The 26,252-nt window shown below is 44.9% G+C and overlaps 2 protein-coding genes across 2 annotated transcripts in view; both read left to right on the forward strand.

The window, feature by feature from the left end:
• LOC311140296 (NACHT, LRR and PYD domains-containing protein 3-like) overlaps window positions 1-26,252 on the forward strand; it is a 633,219-nt gene that overhangs the window by 550,728 nt on the left and 56,239 nt on the right. The gene's annotated exons all lie outside the window — the stretch shown is intronic.
• LOC311150743 (NLR family CARD domain-containing protein 3-like) lies at window positions 4,639-13,888 on the forward strand (the record flags this gene model as incomplete). The annotated part of the gene is made up of 5 exons (XM_084188267.1): window positions 4,639-4,963; window positions 5,374-7,174; window positions 7,330-7,503; window positions 10,512-10,685; window positions 13,699-13,888. The coding sequence occupies exons 1-5, from the start codon at window positions 4,753-4,755 to the stop codon at window positions 13,886-13,888; spliced, it is 2,550 nt and encodes an 849-aa protein (XP_084044393.1). The 5' UTR covers window positions 4,639-4,752.

The following is a 26,252-nucleotide window of genomic DNA, read 5'->3' on the forward strand; positions in this document are numbered from 1 at the left end:
ATATGTTTTATTGCTTCATGTAATGTATTTTATCTATTGAAATATAGTTTTGATATATTTTAAAATGTCGTTTCATGGGGATTTATTATGTTTTCCAGAATCTCCAACCAAATTCGGAGATCAGTCTCTCCAGTACCCAGTCATCTGTCCATGAAGAGTGACTTCTCTTTGGGACGTCCTATACATTTTAGTAATGGACCAGTGACCTTTGACCCCAGGTAAGTTACTGGTCAGAATTGATGATATTACTATTGAAGAGGAGAATCTTCAAGATCTGAAACCAGATGTATTTTGTGTATCTGAGTATATACTGTAAAGCATCAACCAATTTTCTACTCAGAGACACTTTGTGGATATGGGCCCAGATCTCAAAATATTGTTATAAAAAAACTTAGAATATTTGTTTTACATATACAAATAAATAAATAAATATGACTAATGTAAGCCACTGTAAAGACTGGGTTTAGTTTATTGTGTTGCTCTGCTCATGTCCGCGTTCTGGAACTGTCCGCGTCCCCGTACAGAACTGTCCACGTCCACGGACGGTTTGGCGCCAAGCATATTGTCCAGTTACGCGCAGAGTGGGCTGAGGTGATGTTGGGGAATAACGACGGAGTTCATTACAGTGTTGAGACACCGAAGTTTATTGTTCAATTAGCTTTTTTGCGTAATGGTCAGTGACAGTATGAGTGTAGCCAGATCCTTTTCACTCGCTAGTCTTGTTTCATCTTGTGGTTCACCGGATTCGTCATCATCCTCGAGGGACAGACGAACGGGACCTGCTAGCTATCCAAGCTAGTCGGTACAGCTAGCTAAGCTAGCTACTCTACCAGCAGCATCCTAGTTATCCTAGCTACCACTACATCATCACCGGCTGCCTGCATTTCTTGTGGACCGATGGAGCTCCCTGGTTGTTTCTTCCACCTGTTAAATACCGTGGAGGGCTCCTCCCTCTCTCGTTGACGGATGCTGGCTACCTACCATCCCTCTGTCCGGTTCTCCTCTCTTCACTAGATGGACGGTAACTTTACCATTTAACCCCTCTGTGTCCAAGGACTGAACTTTTGAATATTATTTTCGGGGCGCCTCAAGTTACATTTTTTACAACGTTTATTTCTGATAAAATTAGTTCATTGCATCCGCCATGGAGCCCAGTTTCATAATATTACCTTCTGTCCCTGGTTATGAAGTAATCGCGAAAAAACAGGCCTTATGTTTGGGCATTTTTCACCCTGCCAGCTCCTATTAGTTCTACTGTAGGTTTACCTCAGGTAACTTATTATTAACAAGGTTATGGCTACTTGGTGAGCATTAACCCTGTAGGTTTACCTCAGGTAACTTATTATTAACAAGGTTACGGCTACTTGGTGAACGTTAACCCTGTAGGTTTACCGCAGGTAACTTATTATTAACAAGGTTATGGTTACTTGGTGAGCGCGCTCAATGTTAACCTGAGTACATGTTGTGGTGAGCCACAGGCTAAGAGGTGTTGTCTGGCACAAAGCCATCAAACGTTAAACATTTTCTGGTCATGGTTAAACATATTTGTTTTAAGAAAAAAGTGTACAATCTAAACAAAACGCATGTCCCTGTCCTCTTTTTCAAGATGTGGCAGATTTAAACAGCCAGAATACATTTTTTTATTAAGAAATAACAATTTTTCTGATGACTTGTTGTTTCTAAATGGCTGCTGGGTAATTTGATATGCATCGAAATCTTCGTTCATAGGCATCAAATTGAGCGAATGCTGCGCAGGTTCACTGAGTTGCAAACCAAATGGGTATAATGGGGTGATTGTTGTCTAATTGTGTGGTCTAGCTAATGGATTTGTAGATCTGACGCAGTTGCTACCTCAGATTATGAGCCTAGCAAGTGTCATATAGCTCAGTTGGTACAGCATGGCACTTGCAACGCCAGGGTTGTGGGTTCGTTTCCCACGGGGGGCCAGTATGAAAATGTATGCACTCACTAACTGTAAGTCGCTCTGGTTAAGAGCGTCTGCTAAATATGTAAAATGTTAAATGTAAAAAATGTCATGAATGAGTTATGTAGTACCCACAGATGGCCAAAGGGAGGTGCAAGAGTGCCATAAACCCATACAGTTTTTTGCCATAAAAACCCTAAACCTAACAATCAATCAAATTTATTTATAAAGCCCTTTTTACACCAGCAGATGTCACAAAGTGCTATACAGAAACTCTTACCCTACTTATAACCTATTTTAGCCGTAACCCCTAATTCTAGGGTAGGGTAGCCTAGAACACTAAGCTCCTGAGTGGCGCAGTGGTCTAAGGCACTGCATCACAGTGCTAACTGTGCCGCTAGAGATCCTGGTTCGAATCCAGGAGACTCATGGGCGGCGCACAATTCGTCCAGGGTAGGGGAGGGAATGGCTGGCAGGGATGTAGCTCAGTTGATAGAGCATGGCTTTTGCAACGCCAGGGTTGTGGGTTTGATTCCCACGGGGGGCCAGTATAGAAAAAATAAAAAACAATATGTATTCACTAACTGTAAATCGCTCTGGATAAGAATGTAGTGACCTCTGTGTGAAAGTCCAGCAATTGGCGTGGGGCAGGATTGAGACTGATCTAATACACTTTATTTCTCAGCTGCCTCACCAATGTCTGTACGTGAATTAATAGCTGAATATTTCCAATAGATGGCAGCATAAGACCACAAAGCATCAGTTATAGGCTACAAGCAGCAATATGATTGACATAAAATAGGATGCAACCAAATACTATATGTCCCATGATTTTCTAAAATGGTCACTCATTACTTTAGTTAGCTATATATCTCGTATTAGGCCTGTGATGCTTTTGGAAGAGCAATTAAATAGTGACTATAGCAGGTGTTGAACCCCTGGTAAATAATCACTAGTCAGATGCTCCAACCTCAACCCTAATATACATGCATTTTTAAATATCTAATATTACGATTAAACAACCTCGGAATAGACTAAATTAATGTTCAGGCTTATTGATAATCGTTATAGTAATGAAGTATAATTTCAAAACATGAGCATAAAAAGCTAATAATAAACATGAATCATCATTATATTATTTCACAGTAATCTGTTAAATGCTTTTTCAGTCGTTCCTCTTGCGTTAGCAGTGTGGAAAGGGACAGTAAAAAGCGTGTGCAGGAGTTTTCCTGTGAGGGGGAGTGGTGGTGTATCCAGGGAGAAAACTAAACTAACCTTCTGAAATGTCATTCATGGTCTTATGCTGCCATCTATTGGAATTATTTAGTAACTGCAGTAGTACTGAATAAAGTATATCCTTACTAAAGTAGTAATTACACAGAATTGCAAAATATGACATTTTCTAGATCATTTTACCACTTACAACCATAAAATAACAATTTATAGCATAACAAACAATGAAACTGACATAAACCAAAAACAACATACATTTAGTTAATTATATATTAAGATGTATTTAGAGGGGTGACATTATCTGCCAAAGTAACACCACTGTAGATAAAGAAGAGCTCACCAGTAGGTGAACCAAAACATTCAAAGGTCATTTTCTCAAAATTGAGGTTACAAGTTTATCATCTTTCAAAGCAGAATTACACTACAGTTGAGGAACAATGGGAAGTGCACACACACACACATGATATACTTTTTTCTATCTGAGTCTTTACTTTTATCCAATGTAAAAACACAATTTCAAATTTTGCTACATAAGACCGAATCGAGCCGGTCGGCCATGTTTGACTGTGTAAAACCTAGCAGTACTACTGATTTCTCTGAGAGTGAGACTGATATATTATTACTGTGTAAAACCTAGCAGTACTACTTATTTCTCTGAGAGTGAGGCAGATATATAGCATTTTGCAAAAAAACATTATTATTTGTCTCTCTGAAATGAAACCATCAAGTGATAGATTTTAAACAAATATATGTCTGTCATTGAACAATCCCATGCCATGATTAGATAGTGAAAAAACACACCTATCTCTTTCATAATTTCTTTAAACCATAAAAGCTAATTTACGAACATTTCTGAAAATGGATATATAGCGTTTTGGAATGAAACTCTTGTTTTCCAATCTGAGCTCAGAGTATATGAGAGATGTAATGTTTGTCTCTGTTGTGTTGAAGCCCAATCAAGCAGGAGAGACCAGCCTCCCCTGTACCCAGCTGTGTGTCCATGAAGAGTGACCGGTCTATGGTTCAACCTCTAAACTTCAGAGAGGAAGACTTTTCTACTGAACAAAGGTAAGAAGAACTCATGGGTCATGGTCAGTGAGTTAAACAACACTGTCTCTAGTCATTTCTCCTCTCCCATTTTCCCATTTCTTTTTGTTGTTTTCACAATCCATAGGCTAAACCTTTTTTCAATTTTCATAGTCCTGAAACAATATTAAACAAACACTACATTCCCTCCCTGTGTGTGTGTGTGTGAGTGTGTGTGTGTGTGTGTGTGTGTGTGTGTGTGTGTGTGTGTGTGTGTGTGTGTGTGTGTGTGTGCACTCCCTGGATGAGGAAATGTAATCTCATGTTTTGTCCCCAGAAACCAACAGGAGATATCAGAGTCAGAGATTCTCAGTGGTCAGTCTTCCCAGAGTCATCAAACAGACCTGGCCTCCATATTCAGAGTATGTGGTCCTGTTATGTACATTTGTTTTTGTTTACCTCAAGTAAAGTTGATCTGTCAATCATTCATTAATGTGTTAATGAGAAAGCATTTTGTCTCTTGCTTAACTTATTGACTTTATTTATTTCAGTTGCTTGAAGAGAATATTATGACATTTGTGAAGAATGAGCTGAAGATGTTCAAGAGGATTCTTAGTCCAGAACTCCCAGAAGGCTTTGAGAGTCAGAAGAAGGATAAGGAAGTGGTGGATGCTGAAGATGAGAAGCAGGAGAGCAGTGCCAGAGAGGGGGCTCTGAAGATCACACTGCACGTCCTGAGGAAAATGAACCAGAAGGAGCTTGCTGACACACTGGAGAAAAGTAAGAGCTGTCTGCCTCATGTTGAATGCTGTTTTATAACAAACATTTAAAAACTGTAGCTAAAGTACAGCTAAAGTAGCTGTGTAACTCAGTGATATTGTAGCAGCCTTAACACAACACCTAGTGACCTCATCAAGTAGCAGCAGGGATGTGTTGTGTGGATTAATTAAGAGAGAGAGAGAGAGAGAGAGAGAGAGAGAGAGAGAGAGAGAGAGAACATTATTAATGCCATCAGTAATACCAATAATGATATAAATCAGTCACACCAGTGTGTAATGAATTATGAAAATATTTACAGATTTATACAGACAAGAGAATAAATGATTATAATTTAAACTTTATAAGACAGTCTTAGAATACTGTAGGCATTAAAACAGATGTAATATTAGTATCCTCTGTGTTATTTCTAGATTCAGATGAGCGTGCTGTGATTCTTCAACGTGAACTCAAATCTAATCTAAAGAAGAAGTTTCAATGTGTATTTGAGGGGATCGCTAAACAAGGAAACCCAACACTTCTCAATAAGATCTACACAGAGCTCTACATCACAGAGGGTGGAACAGGAGAGGTCAATAATGAACATGAGCTGAGACAGATTGAGACAACAACCAGGAAACAAGCAAGACCAGAGACTGCAGTCAAATGTAACGACATCTTCAGACCCTTAACTGGACAAGACAAACTTATCAGAACTGTGCTGACAAAGGGAGTCGCTGGCATTGGAAAAACAGTCTCTGTGCAGAAGTTCATTCTGGACTGGGCTGAAGGAAAAGCAAATCAGGATGTCCAATTTGTATTTTCATTCCCTTTTCGGGAGCTGAATTTGATGAAAAAGGAAAAACACACTTTAATTGAACTTCTCAATCACTTCTCAATGGAAACCAACGAATCAAGAATCTCCAACTACGACAAGTACAAAGTTCTGTTCATCTTTGATGGTCTGGATGAGTGCCGACTGCCCCTAGACTTCCAGAAGAACAAGATCTGTTGGGACGTCACAGAGTCAACCTCAGTGGATGTTCTGCTGACAAATCTCATCAAGGGAAATCTGCTTCCCTCTGCTCTCCTCTGGATAACTACCCGACCTGCAGCAGCCAATAAGATCCCTTCAGGGTGTGTTGACCAGGTGACAGAGGTACGAGGGTTCAATGACCCACAGAAGGAGGAGTACTTCAGGAAGAGATTCAGTGATGAGGACCTGGCCAGCAGAATCATCTCACACATAAAGACATCAAGGAGCCTCCACATCATGTGCCATATTCCAGTCTTCTGTTGGATTTCTGCAATAGTCCTTGAACACATGTTGAGTACAGACCAGAGAGAAGAGATGCCCAAGACTCTGACTGAGATGTTCATACACCTTGTGGTGTTTCATACCAAACAGAAGAATGAAAAGTATCTTGGGAAAGAAGAGACAGTTCCACACTGGAATAAAGAGAGCATTCTGTCACTGGGAAAACTGGCTTTTCAACACCTTATGAAGGGCAATCTGATTTTCTATGAAGAAGACCTGAAAGAGGCTGGCATTGATGTCAATGAAGCCTCAGTGTACTCAGGATTGTGCACACAGCTCTTTAAACAGGAATGTGGGCTGTACCAGGACAAGGTGTACTGCTTCGTGCATCTGAGCATTCAGGTGTTTCTGGCTGCTGTATATGTGTTCCTCTCATTCATCAACAACAATGAGAATCTAATGGCCAAACCTCAATCAATGTTCAGCTACTTTTTTGCGCTGTCAAGAGACAAGCCTGAAGTTACAGTCTTCAAGAGTGCTGTGGATAAAGCCTTACAAAGTGAGACAGGAAACCTGGACCTGTTCCTCCGCTTCCTTCTGGGCCTCTCACTGGAGTCCAATCAGAAGCACTTACGAGGTCTGCTGACAAAGACAAGAAGCAGCTCACAGAGCCATGAAGAAACAGTCAATTACATCAAGGAGAAGATCAGGGAGAATCCCTCTCCAGAGAGGTGCATCAATCTGTTCCACTGTCTGAATGAACTGAATGACCATTCTCTAGTGGAGGAGATCCAAAGCTACCTGAGATCAGGAAGTCTCTCAGAAGCCAAACTGTCACCTGCACAGTGGTCAGCTCTGGTCTTTGTGTTGCTGACTTCAGAAAAGGAGCTGGATGTGTTTGACCTGAAGAAATACTCCAGATCAGAGGAAGGTCTTCTGAGGCTGCTGCCAGTGGTCAAAGCCTCCAGAGCTGCTCTGTGAGTACATAAAATGACATTTAAGTACTAATCATCAGGAAGAAATATTCAGTTTAGAGAAATATATATGTATTATAATATCTGCCATTGTCCTTCTACACTACTGGTGTTAAATTAACAGTGTGTTTGTGAAATCATGATGATCTATCTGTCAGGCTGTCAGGCTGTGGAGTCACAGAGAAAGGCTGTGCTTCTCTGGTCTCAGCTCTGAGTTCAAACCCCTCACACCTGAGAGAGCTGGACCTGAGCTACAATGACCTGAAGGATTCAGGAGTGAAGCTGCTCTCTGCTGGACTGGGGAATCCCCACTGTAAACTGGAGACTCTGAGGTCAGTATTCCTGTAGTTGGTCAACAAGTGATAACTGTTCACCAGATCCACATGTGTTTACCAGGCACACATAGTCCACACCATATGTGTTTGGACAGTGAAGCTTACAGTTTTAAATTTGGCGCTAAGCTCCAGCAATTTAGATTTGAGATAAAACGTTTCATATTAGGTTACAGTACAGAATGTCACCTTTTATTTGATGTTAATGGTGAGAGGTTAGCATGTTTTGTTGTATCCTCTGTAACTCTCTCACTCATAATTGTTCATGATTCATTCATGATTTTTCTTAATCATGGCATCATCAGGATTAATTTAGTAGTGTTTAGAAACATGTTATCTACTCACTTAGACAGAAGATTAATCCAGTCATCATCCACCATTCAGTTACTATTGGGCAAAACATAACACAACCAAAACAAACTGCAAATGCAACCAACGAGTTTGGAACCAACTACGAAACTTTTGACTACTTTAATACACTTGAAGTGAATTGGTCAGAATACTTATGACTTCTTCAAATGGGGGGACTAGATACATAAAGTGCTTTCATTTGAAATGTTAGCTTCTCTGTCAAAATAGATATGGTGTGGACTGTATACTCATACAATCTAAATCTGATACCTCACCGTCTGTCTTTTGACTGATACTGCTTTTTAAACTGCTCTGGTCAGTCTAGTCAAATATTTGTACTATACAGTGAGGGAAAAAAGAATTTGATCCCCTGCTGATTTTGTACGTTTGCCCACTGACAAAGACATGATCAGTCCATCATTTTAATGATAGGTTTATTTGAACAGTGAGAGACAGAATAACAATAAAGAAATCCAGAAAAACGCATGTCAAAAATGTTATAAATTGATTTGCATTTTAATGAGGGAAATAAGTATTTGACCCCTCTGCAAAACATGACTTAGTACTTGGTGGCAAAACCCTTGTTGGCAATCAGAGGTCAGACGTTTCTTGTAGTTGGCCACCAGGTTTGCACACATCTCAGGAGGGATTTTGTCCCACTCCTCTTTGCAGATCTTCTCCAAGTCATTAAGGTTTTGAGGCTGACGTTTGGCAACTCGAACCTTCAGCTCCCTCCACAGATTTTCTATGGGATTAAGGTCTGGAGACTGGCTAGGCCACTCCAGGACCTTAATGTGCTTCTTCTTGAGCCACTCCTTTGTTGCCTTGGCCGTGTGTTTTGGGTCATTGTCATGCTGGAATACCCATCCACGACCCATTTTCAATGCCCTGACTGAGGGAAGGAGGTTCTCATCCAAGATTTGACGGTACATGGCCCCGTCCATCGTCCCTTTGATGCGGTGAAGTTGTCCTGTCCCTTTAACAGAAAAACACCCCCAAAGCATAATGTTTCCACCTCCATGTTTGACGGTGGGGATGGTGTTCTTGGGGTCATAGGCAGCATTCCTCCTCCTCCTAACACGGCGAGTTGAGTTGATGCCAAATACCTAGTTTTTCGTCTCATCTGACCACAATACTTTCACCCAGTTCTCCTCTGAATCATTCAGATGTTCATTGGCAAACTTCAGACGGGCCTGTATAAGTGCTTTCTTGAGCAGGGGGACCTTGCGGGCGCTGCAGGATTTCAGTCCTTTCACGGCATAGTGCAGGGTTCTTCAATTCCGGTCCTGGAGGGCCGAAACACTTGTGTTTTTTTAATTTCTACCTGGTAGTTAATTGCACTCACCTGGTGTCCCAGGTCTGAATTAGCCCCTGATTAGAAGGAGAGGATGAAAAACAGAGGTGTTTCGGCCCTCCAGGACTGGAATTGAAGAACCCTGGCATAGTGTGTTACCAATTTTTTTCTTGGTGACTATGGTCCCAGCTGCCTTGGGATCATTGACAAGATCCTCCCGTGTAGTTCTGGGCTGATTCCTCACTGTTCTCATAATTCCTGTAGTTCCTGTAGTTCCTGGAATTCCTGTAATTCTCCTGAGTGGCGCAGTGGTCTAAGGCACTGCATCGCAGTGCTAGCTGTGCCACTAGAGATCCTGGTTCAAATCCAGGCTCTGTTGTAGCCGGCCACGACTGGGAGACCCATGGGGCGGCGCACAATTGGTCCAGGTAGGGGAGGGAATGGCCGCCAGGGTTGTAGCTCAGTTGGTAGAGCATGGCATTTGCAATGCCAGGGTTGTGGGTTTGATTCCCACAGGGGGCCAGTATGAAAAAAATAAAAAAAATTATGTATGCACTAAATGTAAGTCGCTCTGGATAAGAGCGTCTGCTAAAATGTAAATAATCATTGCAACTCCACGAGGTGACATCTTGCATGGAGCCCCAGGCCGAGGGAGATTGACAGTTTTTTTGTGTTTCTTCCATTTGCGAATAATCGCACCAACTGTTGTCACCTTCTCACCAATTGTTTGGCGATGGTCTTGTAGCCCATTCCAGCCTTGTGTAGGTCTACAATCTTGTCCCTGACATCCTTGGAGAGCTCTTTGGTCTTGGCCATGGTGGAGAGTTTGCAATCTGATTGATTGATTGCTTCTGTGGACAGGTGTCTTTTATACAGGTAACAAGCTGAGATTAGGAGCACTCCCTTTAAGAGTGAGCTCCTAATCTCAGCTCATTACCTGTATAAAAGACACCTGGGAGCCAGAAACCTTTCTGATTGAGAGGGGGTCAAATAATTATTTTTCCTCATTAAAATGCAAATCAATTTATAACATTTTTGACATGCGTTTTTCTGGATTTTGTTGTTGTTATTCTGTCTCTCACTGTTCAAATAAACCTACCATTAAAATGATAGACTGATCATTTCTTTGTCAGTGGGCAAACGTACAAAATCTGCAGGGGATCAAATACTTTTTTCCCTCACTGTACATGTTCTATCTAGAAGCAATAATCTGCTAATTTCTAATAATGATACATTCATTTATGAATAGATATGGCAGGTTTCAGGACACTGATATATCTGAATATGTTGAAAAAATATACTGCCACTATTTTCACCGCCAAACAATAGCAGTGTGGTTTTAATATGATTTGACTCTTTGCAGGCTGTCACACTGTCTAGTCACAGAGGAAGGCTGTGCTTCTCTGGTCTCAGCTCTGAAGTCAAACCCCTCACACCTGAGAGAGCTGGACCTGAGCTACAATGACCTGAAGGATTCAGGAGTGAAGCTGCTCTCTGCTGGACTGGGGAATCCCCACTGTAAACTGGAGACTCTGAGGTCAGTATTCCTGTAGTTGGTCAACAAGTGATAACTGTTCACCAGATCCACATGTGTTTACCAGGCACACATAGTCCACACCATATGTGTTTGGACAGTGAAGCTTACAGTTTTACATTTGGCGCTATGCTCCAGCATTTTGGATTTGAGATAGAATGTTTCATATTAGGTGGAATTACAGAATGTCACCTTTTATTTTATGTTAATGGTGAGAGGTTAGCATATTTTGTTGTAGCCTCTGGAACTCTCTCACTCATTATTATTAATGATTAATTCATAATTTTTCTTAATCATGGCATCATCAGGATTCATTTAGTAATGTTTAGAAACATGTTATTTACTCACTTAGACAGAAAAGTAATCCAGTCATCATCCACCATTCAGTTACTATTGGGCAAAACATAACCCAAAACACAACCAAAACAAACTGCAAATGCAACCAACAAGTTTGGGACCAAATACTAAACCTTTGACTACTTTAATACACTTGAAGTGAATTGGTCAGAATACTTATGACTTCTTCAAATGGGGGACTAGATACATAAAGTGCTTTCATTTGAAATGTTAGCTTCTCTGTCAAAATAGATATGGTGTGGACTGTATACTCATACAATCTAAATCTGATACCTCACCGTCTGTCTTTTGACTGATAATGCTTTTTAAACTGCTCTGGTCAGTCTACTCAAATATTTGTACTATACAGTGAGGGAAAAAAGTATTTGATCCCCTGCTGATTTTGTACGTTTGCCCACTGACAAAGACATGATCAGTCCATCATTTTAATGATAGGTTTATTTGAACAGTGAGAGACAGAATAACAATAAAGAAATCCAGAAAAACGCATTTAAAAAATGTTATAAATTGATTTGCATTTTAATGAGGGAAATAAGTATTTGACCCCTCTGCAAAACATGACTTAGTACTTGGTGGCAAAACCCTTGTTGGCAATCAGAGGTCAGACGTTTCTTGTAGTTGGCCACCAGGTTTGCACACATCTCAGGAGGGATTTTGTCCCACTCCTCTTTGCAGATCTTCTCAAGTCATTAAGGTTTTGAGGCTGACGTTTGGCAACTCGAACCTTCAGCTCCCTCCACAGATTTTCTATGGGATTAAGGTCTGGAGACTGGCTAGGCCACTCCAGGACCTTAATGTGCTTCTTCTTGAGCCACTCCTTTGTTGCCTTGGCCGTGTGTTTTGGGTCATTGTCATGCTGGAATACCCATCCACGACCCATTTTCAATGCCCTGACTGAGGGAAGGAGGTTCTCATCCAAGATTTGACGGTACATGGCCCCGTCCATCGTCCCTTTGATGCGGTGAAGTTGTCCTGTCCCCTTAGCAGAAAAACACCCCCAAAGCATAATGTTTCCACCTCCATGTTTGACGGTGGGGATGGTGTTCTTGGGGTCATAGGCAGCATTCCTCCTCCTCCTAACACGGCGAGTTGAGTTGATGCCAAATACCTAGTTTTTGGTCTCATCTGACCACAATACTTTCACCCAGTTCTCCTCTGAATCATTCAGATGTTCATTGGCAAACTTCAGACGGGCCTGTATAAGTGCTTTCTTGAGCAGGGGGACCTTGCGGGCGCTGCAGGATTTCAGTCCTTTCACGGCATAGTGCAGGGTTCTTCAATTCCGGTCCTGGAGGGCCGAAACACTTGTGTTTTTTTTATTTCTACCTGGTAGTTAATTGCACTCACCTGGTGTCCCAGGTCTGAATTAGCCCCTGATTAGAAGGAGAGGATGAAAAACAGAGGTGTTTCGGCCCTCCAGGACCGGAATTGAAGAACCCTGGCATAGTGTGTTACCAATTTTTTTCTTGGTGACTATGGTCCCAGCTGCCTTGGGATCATTGACAAGATCCTCCCGTGTAGTTCTGGGCTGTTTCCTCACTGTTCTCATAAATCCTGTAGTTCCTGTAGTTCCTGGAATTCCTGTAATTCTCCTGAGTGGCGCAGTGGTCTAAGGCACTGCATCGCAGTGCTAGCTGTGCCACTAGAGATCCTGGTTCAAATCCAGGCTCTGTCGTAGCCGGCCGCGACCGGGAGACCCATGGGGCGGCCCACAATTGGTCCAGGTAGGGGAGGGAATGGCTGGCAGGGATGTAGCTCAGTTGGTAGAGCATGGCATTTGCAATGCCAGGGTTGTGGGTTCGATTCCCACAGGGGGCCAGTATGAAAAAAATAAAAAATATAATGTATGCACTAAATGTAAGTCGCTCTGGATAAGAGCGTCTGCTAAAATGTAAATAATCATTGCAACTCCACGAGGTGATATCTTGCATGGAGCCCCAGGCCGAGGGAGATTGACAGTTTTTTTGTGTTTCTTCCATTTGCGAATAATCGCACCAACTGTTGTCACCTTCTCACCAATTGTTTGGCGATGGTCTTGTAGCCCATTCCAGCCTTGTGTAGGTCTACAATCTTGTCCCTGACATCCTTGGAGAGCTCTTTGGTCTTGGCCATGGTGGAGAGTTTGCAATCTGATTGATTGATTGCTTCTGTGGACAGGTGTCTTTTATACAGGTAACAAGCTGAGATTAGGAGCACTCCCTTTAAGAGTGTGCTCCTAATCTCAGCTCATTACCTGTATAAAAGACACCTGGGAGCCAGAAACCTTTCTGATTGAGAGGGGGTCAAATAATTATTTTTCCTCATTAAAATGCAAATCAATTTATAACATTTTTGACATGCGTTTTTCTGGATTTTGTTGTTGTTATTCTGTCTCTCACTGTTCAAATAAACCTACCATTAAAATGATAGACTGATCATTTCTTTGTCAGTGGGCAAATGTACAAAATCTGCAGGGGATCAAATACTTTTTTCCCTCACTGTACATGTTCTATCTAGAAGCAATAATCTGCTAATTTCTAATAATGATACATTCATTTATGAATAGATATGGCAGGTTTCAGGACACTGATATATCTGAATATGTTGAAAAAATATACTGCCACTATTTTCACCGCCAAACAATAGCAGTGTGGTTTTAATATGATTTGACTCTTTGCAGGCTGTCACACTGTCTAGTCACAGAGGAAGGCTGTGCTTCTCTGGTCTCAGCTCTGAAGTCAAACCCCTCACACCTGAGAGAGCTGGACCTGAGCTACAATGACCTGAAGGATTCAGGAGTGAAGCTGCTCTCTGCTGGACTGGGGAATCCCCACTGTAAACTGGAGACTCTGAGGTCAGTATTCCTGTAGTTGGTCAACAAGTGATAACTGTTCACCAGATCCACATGTGTTTACCAGGCACACATAGTCCACACCATATGTGTTTGGACAGTGAAGCTTACAGTTTTACATTTGGCGCTATGCTCCAGCATTTTGGATTTGAGATAGAATGTTTCATATTAGGTGGAATTACAGAATGTCACCTTTTATTTTATGTTAATGGTGAGAGGTTAGCATATTTTGTTGTAGCCTCTGGAACTCTCTCACTCATTATTATTAATGATTAATTCATAATTTTTCTTAATCATGGCATCATCAGGATTCATTTAGTAATGTTTAGAAACATGTTATCTACTCACTTAGACAGAAAAGTAATCCAGTCATCATCCACCATTCAGTTACTATTGGGCAAAACATAACCCAAAACACAACCAAAACAAACTGCAAATGCAACCAACGAGTTTGGGACCAAATACTAAACCTTTGACTACTTTAATACACTTGAAGTGAATTGGTCAGAATACTTATGACTTCTTAAAATGGGGGGACTAGATACATAAAGTGCTTTCATTTGAAATGTTAGCTTCTCTGTCAAAATAGATATGGTGTGGACTGTATACTCATACAATCTAAATCTGATACCTCACCGTCTGTCTTTTGACTGATAATGCTTTTTAAACTGCTCTGGTCAGTCTACTCAAATATTTGTACTATACAGTGAGGGAAAAAAGTATTTGATCCCCTGCTGATTTTGTACGTTTGCCCACTGACAAAGACATGATCAGTCCATCATTTTAATGATAGGTTTATTTGAACAGTGAGAGACAGAATAACAATAAAGAAATCCAGAAAAACGCATGTCAAAAATGTTATAAATTGATTTGCATTTTAATGAGGGAAATAAGTATTTGACCCCTCTGCAAAACATGACTTAGTACTTGGTGGCAAAACCCTTGTTGGCAATCAGAGGTCAGACGTTTCTTGTAGTTGGCCACCAGGTTTGCACACATCTCAGGAGGGATTTTGTCCCACTCCTCTTTGCAGATCTTCTCCAAGTCATTAAGGTTTTGAGGCTGACGTTTGGCAACTCGAACCTTCAGCTCCCTCCACAGATTTTCTATGGCATTAAGGTCTGGAGACTGGCTAGGCCACTCCAGGACCTTAATGTGCTTCTTCTTGAGCCACTCCTTTGTTGCCTTGGCCGTGTGTTTTGGGTCATTGTCATGCTGGAATACCCATCCACGACCCATTTTCAATGCCCTGACTGAGGGAAGGAGGTTCTCATCCAAGATTTGACGGTACATGGCCCCGTCCATCGTCCCTTTGATGCGGGGAAGTTGTCCTGTCCCCTTAGCAGAAAAACACCCCCAAAGCATAATGTTTCCACCTCCATGTTTGACGGTGGGGATGGTGTTCTTGGTGTCATAGGCAGCATTCCTCCTCCTCCAAACACGGCGAGTTGAGTTGATGCCAAAGACCTAGTTTTTGGTCTCATCTGACCACAATACTTTCACCCAGTTCTCCTCTGAATCATTCAGATGTTCATTGGCAAACTTCAGACGGGCCTGTATAAGTGCTTTCTTGAGCAGGGGGACCTTGCGGGCGCTGCAGGATTTCAGTCCTTTCACGGCATAGTGCAGGGTTCTTCAATTCCGGTCCTGGAGGGCCGAAACACTTGTGTTTTTTTAATTTCTACCTGGTAGTTAATTGCACTCACCTGGTGTCCCAGGTCTGAATTAGCCGCTGATTAGAAGGAGAGGATGAAAAACAGAGGTGTTTCGGCCCTCCAGGACCGGAATTGAAGAACCCTGGCATAGTGTGTTACCAATTTTTTTCTTGGTGACTATGGTCCCAGCTGCCTTGGGATCATTGACAAGATCCTCCCGTGTAGTTCTGGGCTGTTTCCTCACTGTTCTCATAAATCCTGTAGTTCCTGTAGTTCCTGTAATTCTCCTGAGTGGCGCAGTGGTCTAAGGCACTGCATTGCAGTGCTAGCTGTGCCACTAGAGATCCTGGTTCAAATCCAGGCTCTGTCGTAGCCGGCCGCGACCGGGAGACCCATAGGGCGGCCCACAATTGGTCCAGGTAGGGGAGGGAATGGCCGGCAGGGATGTAGCTCAGTTGGTAGAGCATGGCATTTGCAATGCCAGGGTTGTGGGTTTGATTCCCACAGGGGGCCAGTATGAAAAAAATAAAAAATATAATGTATGCACTAAATGTAAGTCGCTCTGGATAAGAGCGTCTGCTAAAATGTAAATAATCATTGCAACTCCACGAGGTGATATCTTGCATGGAGCCCCAGGCCGAGGGAGATTGACAGTTTTTTTGTGTTTCTTCCATTTGCGAATAATCGCACCAACTGTTGTCACCTTCTCACCAATTGTTTGGCGATGGTCTTGTAGCCCATTCCAGCCTTGTGTAGGTCTACAATCTTGTCCCTGACATCCTTGGAGAGCTCTTTGGTCTTGGCCATGGTGGAGAGTTTGGAATCTGATTGATTGATTGCTTCTGTGGACAGGTGTCTTTTATACCGGTAACAAGCTGAGATTAGGAGCACTCCCTTTAAGAGTGTGCTCCTAATCTCAGCTCATTACCTGTATAAAAGACACCTGGGAGCCAGAAATCTTTCTGATTGAGAGGGGGTCAAATAATTATTTCCCTCATTAAAATGCAAATCAATTTATAACATTTTTGACATGCGTTTTTCTGGATTTTGTTGTTGTTATTCTGTCTCTCACTGTTCAAATAAACCTACCATTAAAATTATAGACTGATAATTTCTTTGTCATTGGGCAAACGTACAAAATCAGCAGGGGTTCAAATACTTTTTTCCCTCACTGTACATGTTCTATCTAGAAGCAATAATCTGATAATTTTTAATAATGATACATTAATTTATAAATGGATATGGCAGGTTTCAGGACACTGATGTATCTGAATATGTAGAAAAAATATACTGCCACTATTTTGACCACCAAAGAATAGCAGTGTGGTTTTAATATGATTTGACTCTTTGCAGGCTGTCACGCTGTCTAGTCACAGAGGAAGGCTGTGCTTCTCTGGTCTCAGCTCTGAAGTCAAACCCCTCACACCTGAGAGAGCTGGACCTGAGCTACAATCACCCAGGAGACTCAGGAGTCAGACTGCTCTCTGCTGGACTGGAGGATCCACACTGCAGACTGGAGAAACTCAAGTATGTAGAGGGTTTATGTCAATGTTCATATCAGACATGTTGGAGTTATCAGGCTAGTTAAGACAAACATTCTGACCACCACTTGGACTAAGTTATATAAAGACTGTGTGTGTGTGTGTGTGTGTGTGTGTGTGTGTGTGTGTGTGTGTGTGTGTGTTTGACCAGTGTGTGTGTGTTAGTGTGTGTGTGTCCTGTGTTTGTGGGTCCAGTGTGTGTTTGTGTGTGTGTCCAGTGTGTGTGTGTCCAGTATGTGTGTGTGTTTGTCCAGTGTGTGTGTGTGTGTGTCCTGTGTGTGTGGGTCCAGTGTGTGTGTGTGTGTGTGTGTGTGTGATCAGTGTGAGTGTGTGTCCAGTATTCAATATGGTGTTCAATATTAGTACACACACTGGACACATACAGACACTGGACACACACACAAACACACACACACACACACACACACACACACACAGACTGGACAAACACACACATACTGGACACACACACACTGGACACACACACACACACACTTGACACAGACACACACAAACACACACACACACACTGGACACACACACACACACACACACACACACTGGACACACACCCACACTGGACACACTCCCACAAACACACTTATACTGGACACACACAAACACACTGGACACACACACACACACACAATGGACACACACACACACAAAAGAAAAGCACACACACACACACACACACTGGACACACACACACACACACACACACACACACACACACACTGGACAAACACACAAACACACTGGACACACACACACTCACACACTGGACAGACACACAGACTGGACACACACACACACACACACAATGGACACACACACAGGACACACACACACACACACACCCACACTGGACAAACACACAAACTGGACACACACACACATACACACACACACACACAATGGACACACAAACACACTGGACACACACACAAACACACTGGACACACACTGGACACACACACACTCACACACTGGACAGACACACAGAGTGGACACACACACACACACACACACTGGACACAAACACACACTGGACAAACACACAGAGTGGACACACACACACAATGGACACACACACACAGGACACACACATACACACACTGGACACACACAAACACTGGACAAACACACACATACTGGACACACACACACACACTGGACACACACACACACTCACACACTGGACGCACACACACACACAGACACACACACACACACACACTGGACCCACACACACACACTGGAAACACACACACACTCACACACACTAGACACACGCACTGGACACACACACAGACTGGACACACACACAGACACACACACACACTGAACACACACACTCACTCACTCACACTGGACACACACACAAACACACACACACTGGACACACACACAAACACACACACACACTAGACACACACAAAGTTATATGCTGACTGTGTGTGTGTGTGTGTGTGTGTGTGTGTGTGTGTGTGTGTGTGTGTGTGTGTGTGTGTGTGTGTGTGTGTGTGTGTGTGTGAGTTCAGGTGTATCCCTCAATGACTGTCTGTTCTTCTGCTTACCGCTACAGTGTGGAACATGGTGGAGAGAACACAATGAAACCTGGACTTAGAAAATGTGAGTGTTGACTGCTGTGAAGAATATGACTAAGAATAAGTCTTAATTCAAGTGAAGTCAAAGTCAAAGACCACCATCATTACTTACTTGGTCATATTAAATATCAGCTGTAGTTCTACAGAAGCACAAATCAGGGACACCAAAGTTCACAAAGAGTTGCTTTGACAATGTGTGTGTCTGTGTATGTGTGTGACGTGTTCATGTTACTTTAGAAGTGTGTGTGTGTGTGTGTGTGTGTGTGTGTGTGTGTAATTAATGGGTATAAGTGTGTTTTATATTACCATACAGTACAACATATGATCATTCAACAAGTCTCAAGTTACCTTAACTTCTCCTTTTGATACCTAGAAACATCTACATTAAATGAATTAGTGAAAAGTGAGTTAACATTCTAATGTGAATGATGATGATTTCTAATATTGTGTCTGGTTTCATCCATCAGATGTCTGTGATCTCACACTGGACCTAAACACAGTAAACAGACACCTCTCTCTGTCTGAGGAGAACAGAAAGGTGACATGGAGGAGAGAGGAGCAGCCGTATCCTGATCACCCAGAGAGATTTGAGGTCTGGGAACAGGTGCTGTGTAGAGAGGGTCTGACTGGGCGCTGTTACTGGGAGGTAGAGAGGAGTGGGAGAGGGGCTGATATAGGAGTGGCATATAAAGGAATCAGCAGGAGAGGAAGGGGTAGTGACTGTTGTCTTGGATACAATGACAAGTCCTGGAGTCTGATCTGCTCTGACAACAGTTACTCTGCCTGGCACAATAATAAGTCCACTACCATAGACGTCCCCTCCTCCAGCTCCCACAGAGTAGGAGTGTATCTGGACTGGCCAGCCGGCACTCTGTCCTTCTACAGAGTCTCCTCTGACACACTGACCCACCTGAACACATTCCACTCCACATTCACTGAGCCCCTCTATCCAGGGTTTAGGGTTTGGGATGACTCCTCAGTGTCCCTGTAAATAATAACCATGGTAACACAGACACACACACACACACACACTGGACACACACACTGGACACACGCACACACACACACTGTATACACACACACACTGGACACACACACACTGGATACAAACACACACTGGATACACACACACACACACACACACACACACACACTGGACACACACACACTGGACACGCACACACACACACGCTGGATACACACACACACACACACACACACACACTGGACACACACACACACACATTGGACACACACACACAGGACACACACACGCACAAAGTACACACACACTGGACAAACACACACACACAGGACACACACAAACACAAAGGACACACACATTGGACACAAACACACACACACTGGACACACACACACAGGAAACACACACATACAAAGGACACACACACAGGACACACACACACACAAAGGACACACACACTGGACACACACACACACTGGACACACACACACTGGACACACACACACACACACACACTGGACACACACACAAACACACACACACTGGACACACACACACACACACACACACACTGGACACACACACACACACTGGACACAAACACACACAGGAAACACACAAATACAAAGGACACACACACTGGACACACACATACACACACACAGGACACACACACACACAAAGGACACACACTGGAAACACACACACACTAGACACACACACACTGGACACACACACACTGGACACACACACACAGGACACAAACATACACACACTGGACACACACACACAGGACACACACACACACACAAAGGTCACACACACTGGACACACACACACTGGACACACACACACACACACACACACACTGGACACACAAACACACACACACACACACACACACACACTGAACAAACACACACACACACTGAACACACACACACACACACACACTGGACACGCATCCACACACACACACTGGACACACACCTACATACACATTGGACACACACACACTGAACACACACACACTGGACACACACACACTGAACACACACACTGAAAACACACACACACACACACACACACTTAACACACACACACTGAACACACAATCACACACACACACACTGTACACACACTGAACACACACACTGAACACACACACTGGACACACACACACACTGGGCACACACACACTGGACACACACACACAAGCATGACACACACACACACACTGGACACACACGCACACTGCACACACACACACTGGATACACACACACACACTGGACACACACACACTGGACACACACACACACTGGACAAACACACACAGGACACACACATACACACTGCACACACACACACACTGGATACACACACACTGGACACACCCACACTGGACACAAACACACACTGGACACACACACACACACTGGACACACACACACACACAGGACACACACACACACACCAAGGACACACACACTGGACACACACACACACACACACTGGACACACACACACACACACACTGGACACACACACACACACACACACACTGGACACAAACACACACACACTGGACACAAACACACACACACTGGACACACACACACACTGGAAACACACACACGCACACACACTCACACACTGAACACACACACACACTGAACACACACATACTGGACACACACACATTGAACACACACACACAGGACACACACTGGATTCACACACACACACACACTGGACACACACACACTGAACACACACACTGAAAAAACACACACACACACACTTAACACACACACACTGAACACACAATCACACACATACACACTGAACACACAATCACACACACACTGGACACACACTGAACACACACATACTGAACACACACACTGGGCACACACACACTGAACACACACACACACGCATGACACACAAACACACACTGGACACACACACGCACACTGCACACACACACACTGGATACACACACACACACTGGACACACACACACTGGACACACACACACACACTGGACACACACACACACTGTACAAACACACACAGGACACACACATACACACTGCACACACACACACTGGATACACACACACACTGGACACAAATACACACTGGACACACACACACACACACAGGACACACACACTGGACACACACACACACACACTGGACACACACACACTGGACACACACACACACTGGACACAAACACACACACACTGGACACACACACACACTGGACACACACACACACACACTCACACACTGGACACACACACACACACACACTGGACAAACACACACAGGACACACACACACACACACACACTAGACACATTTCCATGTGTGGGATTTTGATGAAAGGAAATCCCATATAGCCTACTGGACAGGACTTTGCTATGGCATCTTCTGTTTGGGTGTCTCAGGTCAGGTCTGAGCCATGATCAGAATGTGTCTCTGTGTCTTTTTCCAGCCCTGCCATTTCTACCTGTCCTGATCTAGTGTTTCACCCCTGACCTCCTCACACCGTCCCACTGTCCATGTCTGCTTTTAGCTCCCACCTCTACTTCACTGTGTTATAATGGACCTTATGCTTGTTAAGTCACCTCTGTAACCAGTTATCAAACATACTGACCTTTCTGACCCTATCCCATGGCCCTACTTTCTACAACTGAACATTTAAATTCCTCTATGAGTTTTGTTTAGTGTCCATTTACTTATCTATGTATTTGTTGTATATTGGGGTTGTGCTGCAGAGCATCATGGGGTTTTGTATGTGTTGAGATGATCACGTTCCAGATAAATGGTTGAACTGATTCCTGTCTCCTGTCTCATCATTATTGAATTGTTATACAGACGTGGTTATGAAACCAATGAGACATAACAAAAGATTGGTGATGAGTAAGTCTGAATCTACAGGAACTATTCTGTCTGGAAGAAGTGGGTTTTTACAACTGTTTAAAACTGTTATTTTCTGTGGTCCAGTCTAGGCTAATGTTAGCACAGTGTATTGATAGCAGAGGCAAGTAAATAGTCGAGCTAGCTAAGAAAGAGTTGTCAGTGTCAGGGCGTGTTGTAGGTGTAGTGTAGGAATCAAACGCAGGACGCAGACTGAATGTTCCAAAAGCTGTATTACTGGCCCAACACAGGCAACAGGACAACTAAGCCCGACAGCAAAAACACGCACGAAGGCGAAAGGCAAATGCGCACAAACAGGTGCGACAAAATGAAACGGTGCACACACAAGTGCAAATAAGCTCCAGCACAGTGGAGAAAATACGCTCAACCGAGCAAAACACAACACTGACGGAAACAATCATACACAACACTAGACAAATACAACGAGAAACTTATAGGACACTAATTACGTCAAAACAGAAACAGGTGTGGAAACAAACAGACAAAAGCAAACGAACATGAAACATCTATCGGTGGCAGCTAGAATTCCGGAGACGACGAACGCCGAAGCCTGCCCGAACAAGGGAGAGAGGCAGCCTCGGCCGAAACCGTGACAGTACCCCCCCCCTTGACGCGCGGCTCCAGACGTGCGCCGACTCCGGCCTCGGGGACGACCAGGGGGACGCGGCGCAGGGCGCGTCGGATGCTTCCGATGGAACTCCGTCAGGAGCGACGGGTCCAACACGTCTCTCCTCGGCACCCAGCACCGCTCCTCCGGACCGTACCCCTCCCACTCCACTAGATACTGGAGACCCCCCATCCGACGTCTCGAATCCAAGATGGATCTCACGGAGTACGCCGGTGCCCCCTCGATGTCCAACGGGGGCGGAGGAGTCTCCAAGATCTCATTTTCTTGGAGTGGGCCCGCTACCACCGGCCTGAGAAGGGACACATGGAACGAGGGGTTAATACACTTATACTCCACAGGTAGCTGTAATCTATAACATACCTCGTTCAACCTTCTCAGGACTTTAAATGGCCCTACAAACCGCCGACCCAGTTTCCGACAGGGCAGGCGGAGGGGTAGGTTTCTGGTAGAGAGCCAGACTCGATCACCAGGTGCGTACACCGGTGCCTCACTGCGGTGGAGATCAGCGCTCGCCTTCTGACGTCGGAGGGCCCGCTGCAGGTGGACGTGTGCAGCGTTCCAAGTCTCCTCCGAGCGCCGCGCCCACTCATCCACCGCAGGAGCCTCGATCTGGCTCTGCTGCCAGGGTGCCAGAACCGGCTGGTAACCTAACACACATTGAAATGGAGTTAGGTTAGTGGAGGAATGGCGTAGGGAATTCTGGGCCATCTCGGCCCAGGGAACGTACCTTGACCACTCCTCCGGCCGGTCCTGGCAGTATGTTCTGAGAAACCTACCCACATCCTGGTTTACGCGTTCCACCTGCCCATTGCTCTCCGGGTGGTAACCCGAGGTGAGGCTCACCGAGACCCCCAACCGCTCCATAAACGCTCTCCAGACTCTGGAGGTGAATTGGGGACCCCGATCAGCCACAATGTCCTCGGGTACCCCGTAGTGCCGGAACACATGGGTAAACAGTGCCTCGGCAGCTTGCAGGGCCGTAGGAAGACCCGGCATGGGGAGCAAACGACAGGCCTTAGAGAACCGGTCCACAACGACCAGGATGGTAGTATTCCCTTGGGAGAGGGGAAGGTCTGTTATAAAGTCCACTGAGAGGTGGGACCATGGCCGTTGTGGAACGGGCAGGGGTAGCAACTTACCCCTAGGTAGATGTCTAGGCGCCTTACACTGGGCGCACACCGAGCAGGAGGAAACATAAACCCTCACATCCCTTGCCAACGTGGGCCACCAGTACTTGGCACTAAGACAGTGCACTGTCCGGCCGATACCCGGATGTCCAGAGGAGGGTGACGTGTGAGCCCAATAGATCAATCGATCCCGAACCTCGAGCGGAACGTACTTCCGACCCTCCGGGCACTGTGGTGGACTAGGGTCGGTGCGTAACGCCCGCTCGAGTTCGGCATCGACCTCCCACACTACCGGTGCCACCAGACACGACTCAGGCAGTATGGGAGTGGGCTCCACGGACCTCTCCTCCGCGTCATACCGCCGAGACAGCGCATCTGCCTTGCCATTCTGTGACCCAGGGATGTACGTGATCTTAAAAGTAAACCTGGTCAAGAACATACTCCATCTTGCCTGGCGAGGGTTCAGCCTCCTCGCCGCCCGGATGTACTCCAGGTTACGGTGGTCCGTCAAAATGAGGAAAGGGTGTTGAGCCCCCTCAAGCCAGTGCCTCCACACCTTTAGAGCCTGTACCACGGCTAACAGCTCCCTGTCCCCTACGTCATAGTTCCGCTCCGCCGGACTGAGCTTCTTAGAATAAAAAGCACAGGGGCGGAGTTTAGGTGGCGCGCCAGATCGTTGTGAAAGCACGGCTCCTAAACCGGCCTCCGACGCGTCCACCTCTACTTGGAACGGCAAAGAGGGATCCGGATGCGCCAGCACCGGGGCTGAGGTAAACAGGTCCTTCAGCCTCCCAAACGCCCTGTCCGCCTCGGCCGACCACTGCAGACGCACCGGACCCCCCTTCAACAGAGACGTGATGGGAGCTGCCACCTGTCCAAAACCCCGGATAAACCTCCTGTAGTAATTTGCAAACCCCAAAAACTGCTGCACCTCCTTCACAGTGGTTGGTGTTTGCCAATTACGCACGGCCGACACCCGGTCTACCTCCATCTTCACCCCTGACGCAGACAACTGATAACCCAAAAAGGAGACCGACTCCTGGAAAAACAGACACTTCTCTGTCTTCACATACAGGTCGTGCTCCACCAGCCTCCGCAACACCCTGCGCACCAGGGCCACATGCTCGACACGGGTAGGTGAGTACACGAGAATGTCATCAATGTACACCACCACTCCCTGCCCCTGCATGTCCCTGAAGATCTCATCCACAAATGATTGGAAAACTGATGGAGCGTTCATCAACCCGTATGGCATGACCAGATACTCGTAATGGCCCGAGGTGGTACTAAAGGCTGTTTTCCATTCATCACCCTCCCTGATGCGCACCAAGTTGTACGCGCTCCTGAGATCTAATTTCGTGAAGAAACGCGCCCCATGCAACGACTCAGTCATGGTCGCAATCAGCGGGAGTGGATAACTATACTTCACCGTAATCTGATTGAGACCACGGTAATCGATGCACGGGCGCAAACCACCATCCTTTTTCTTCACGAAAAAGAAACTCGAGGACGCGGGGGAAGTGGACGGCCGTATGTATCCTTGTCTCAGCGATTCGTCTATGTAAACCTCCATAGCTTTCTTCTCCTCCTGAGACAGAGGATACACATGGCTCCGTGGGAGCGCAGCTCCTGCCTGGAGGTTTATCGCACAATCCCCCTGCCTATGGGGTGGCAACCGCGTCGCCCTCGCCTTACTAAACGCAATAGCCAAATCCCCATACTCAGGTGGAACGTGCAATGCGGGCACCTGGTTTGGACTCTCCACCGAGGTAGTCCCTACGGAAACGCCCAAACATCTACCCACACACTGAGCAGACCACTCCATCAGAGCCCTCTCCTGCCACGAAATCACTGGGTTATGGGTACTCAACCAGGGCATGCCC

This window comes from Coregonus lavaretus (assembly GCF_964263955.1).
Source record: "Coregonus lavaretus genome assembly, chromosome: 2".
NCBI classification, from domain to species: domain Eukaryota; kingdom Metazoa; phylum Chordata; class Actinopteri; order Salmoniformes; family Salmonidae; genus Coregonus; species Coregonus lavaretus.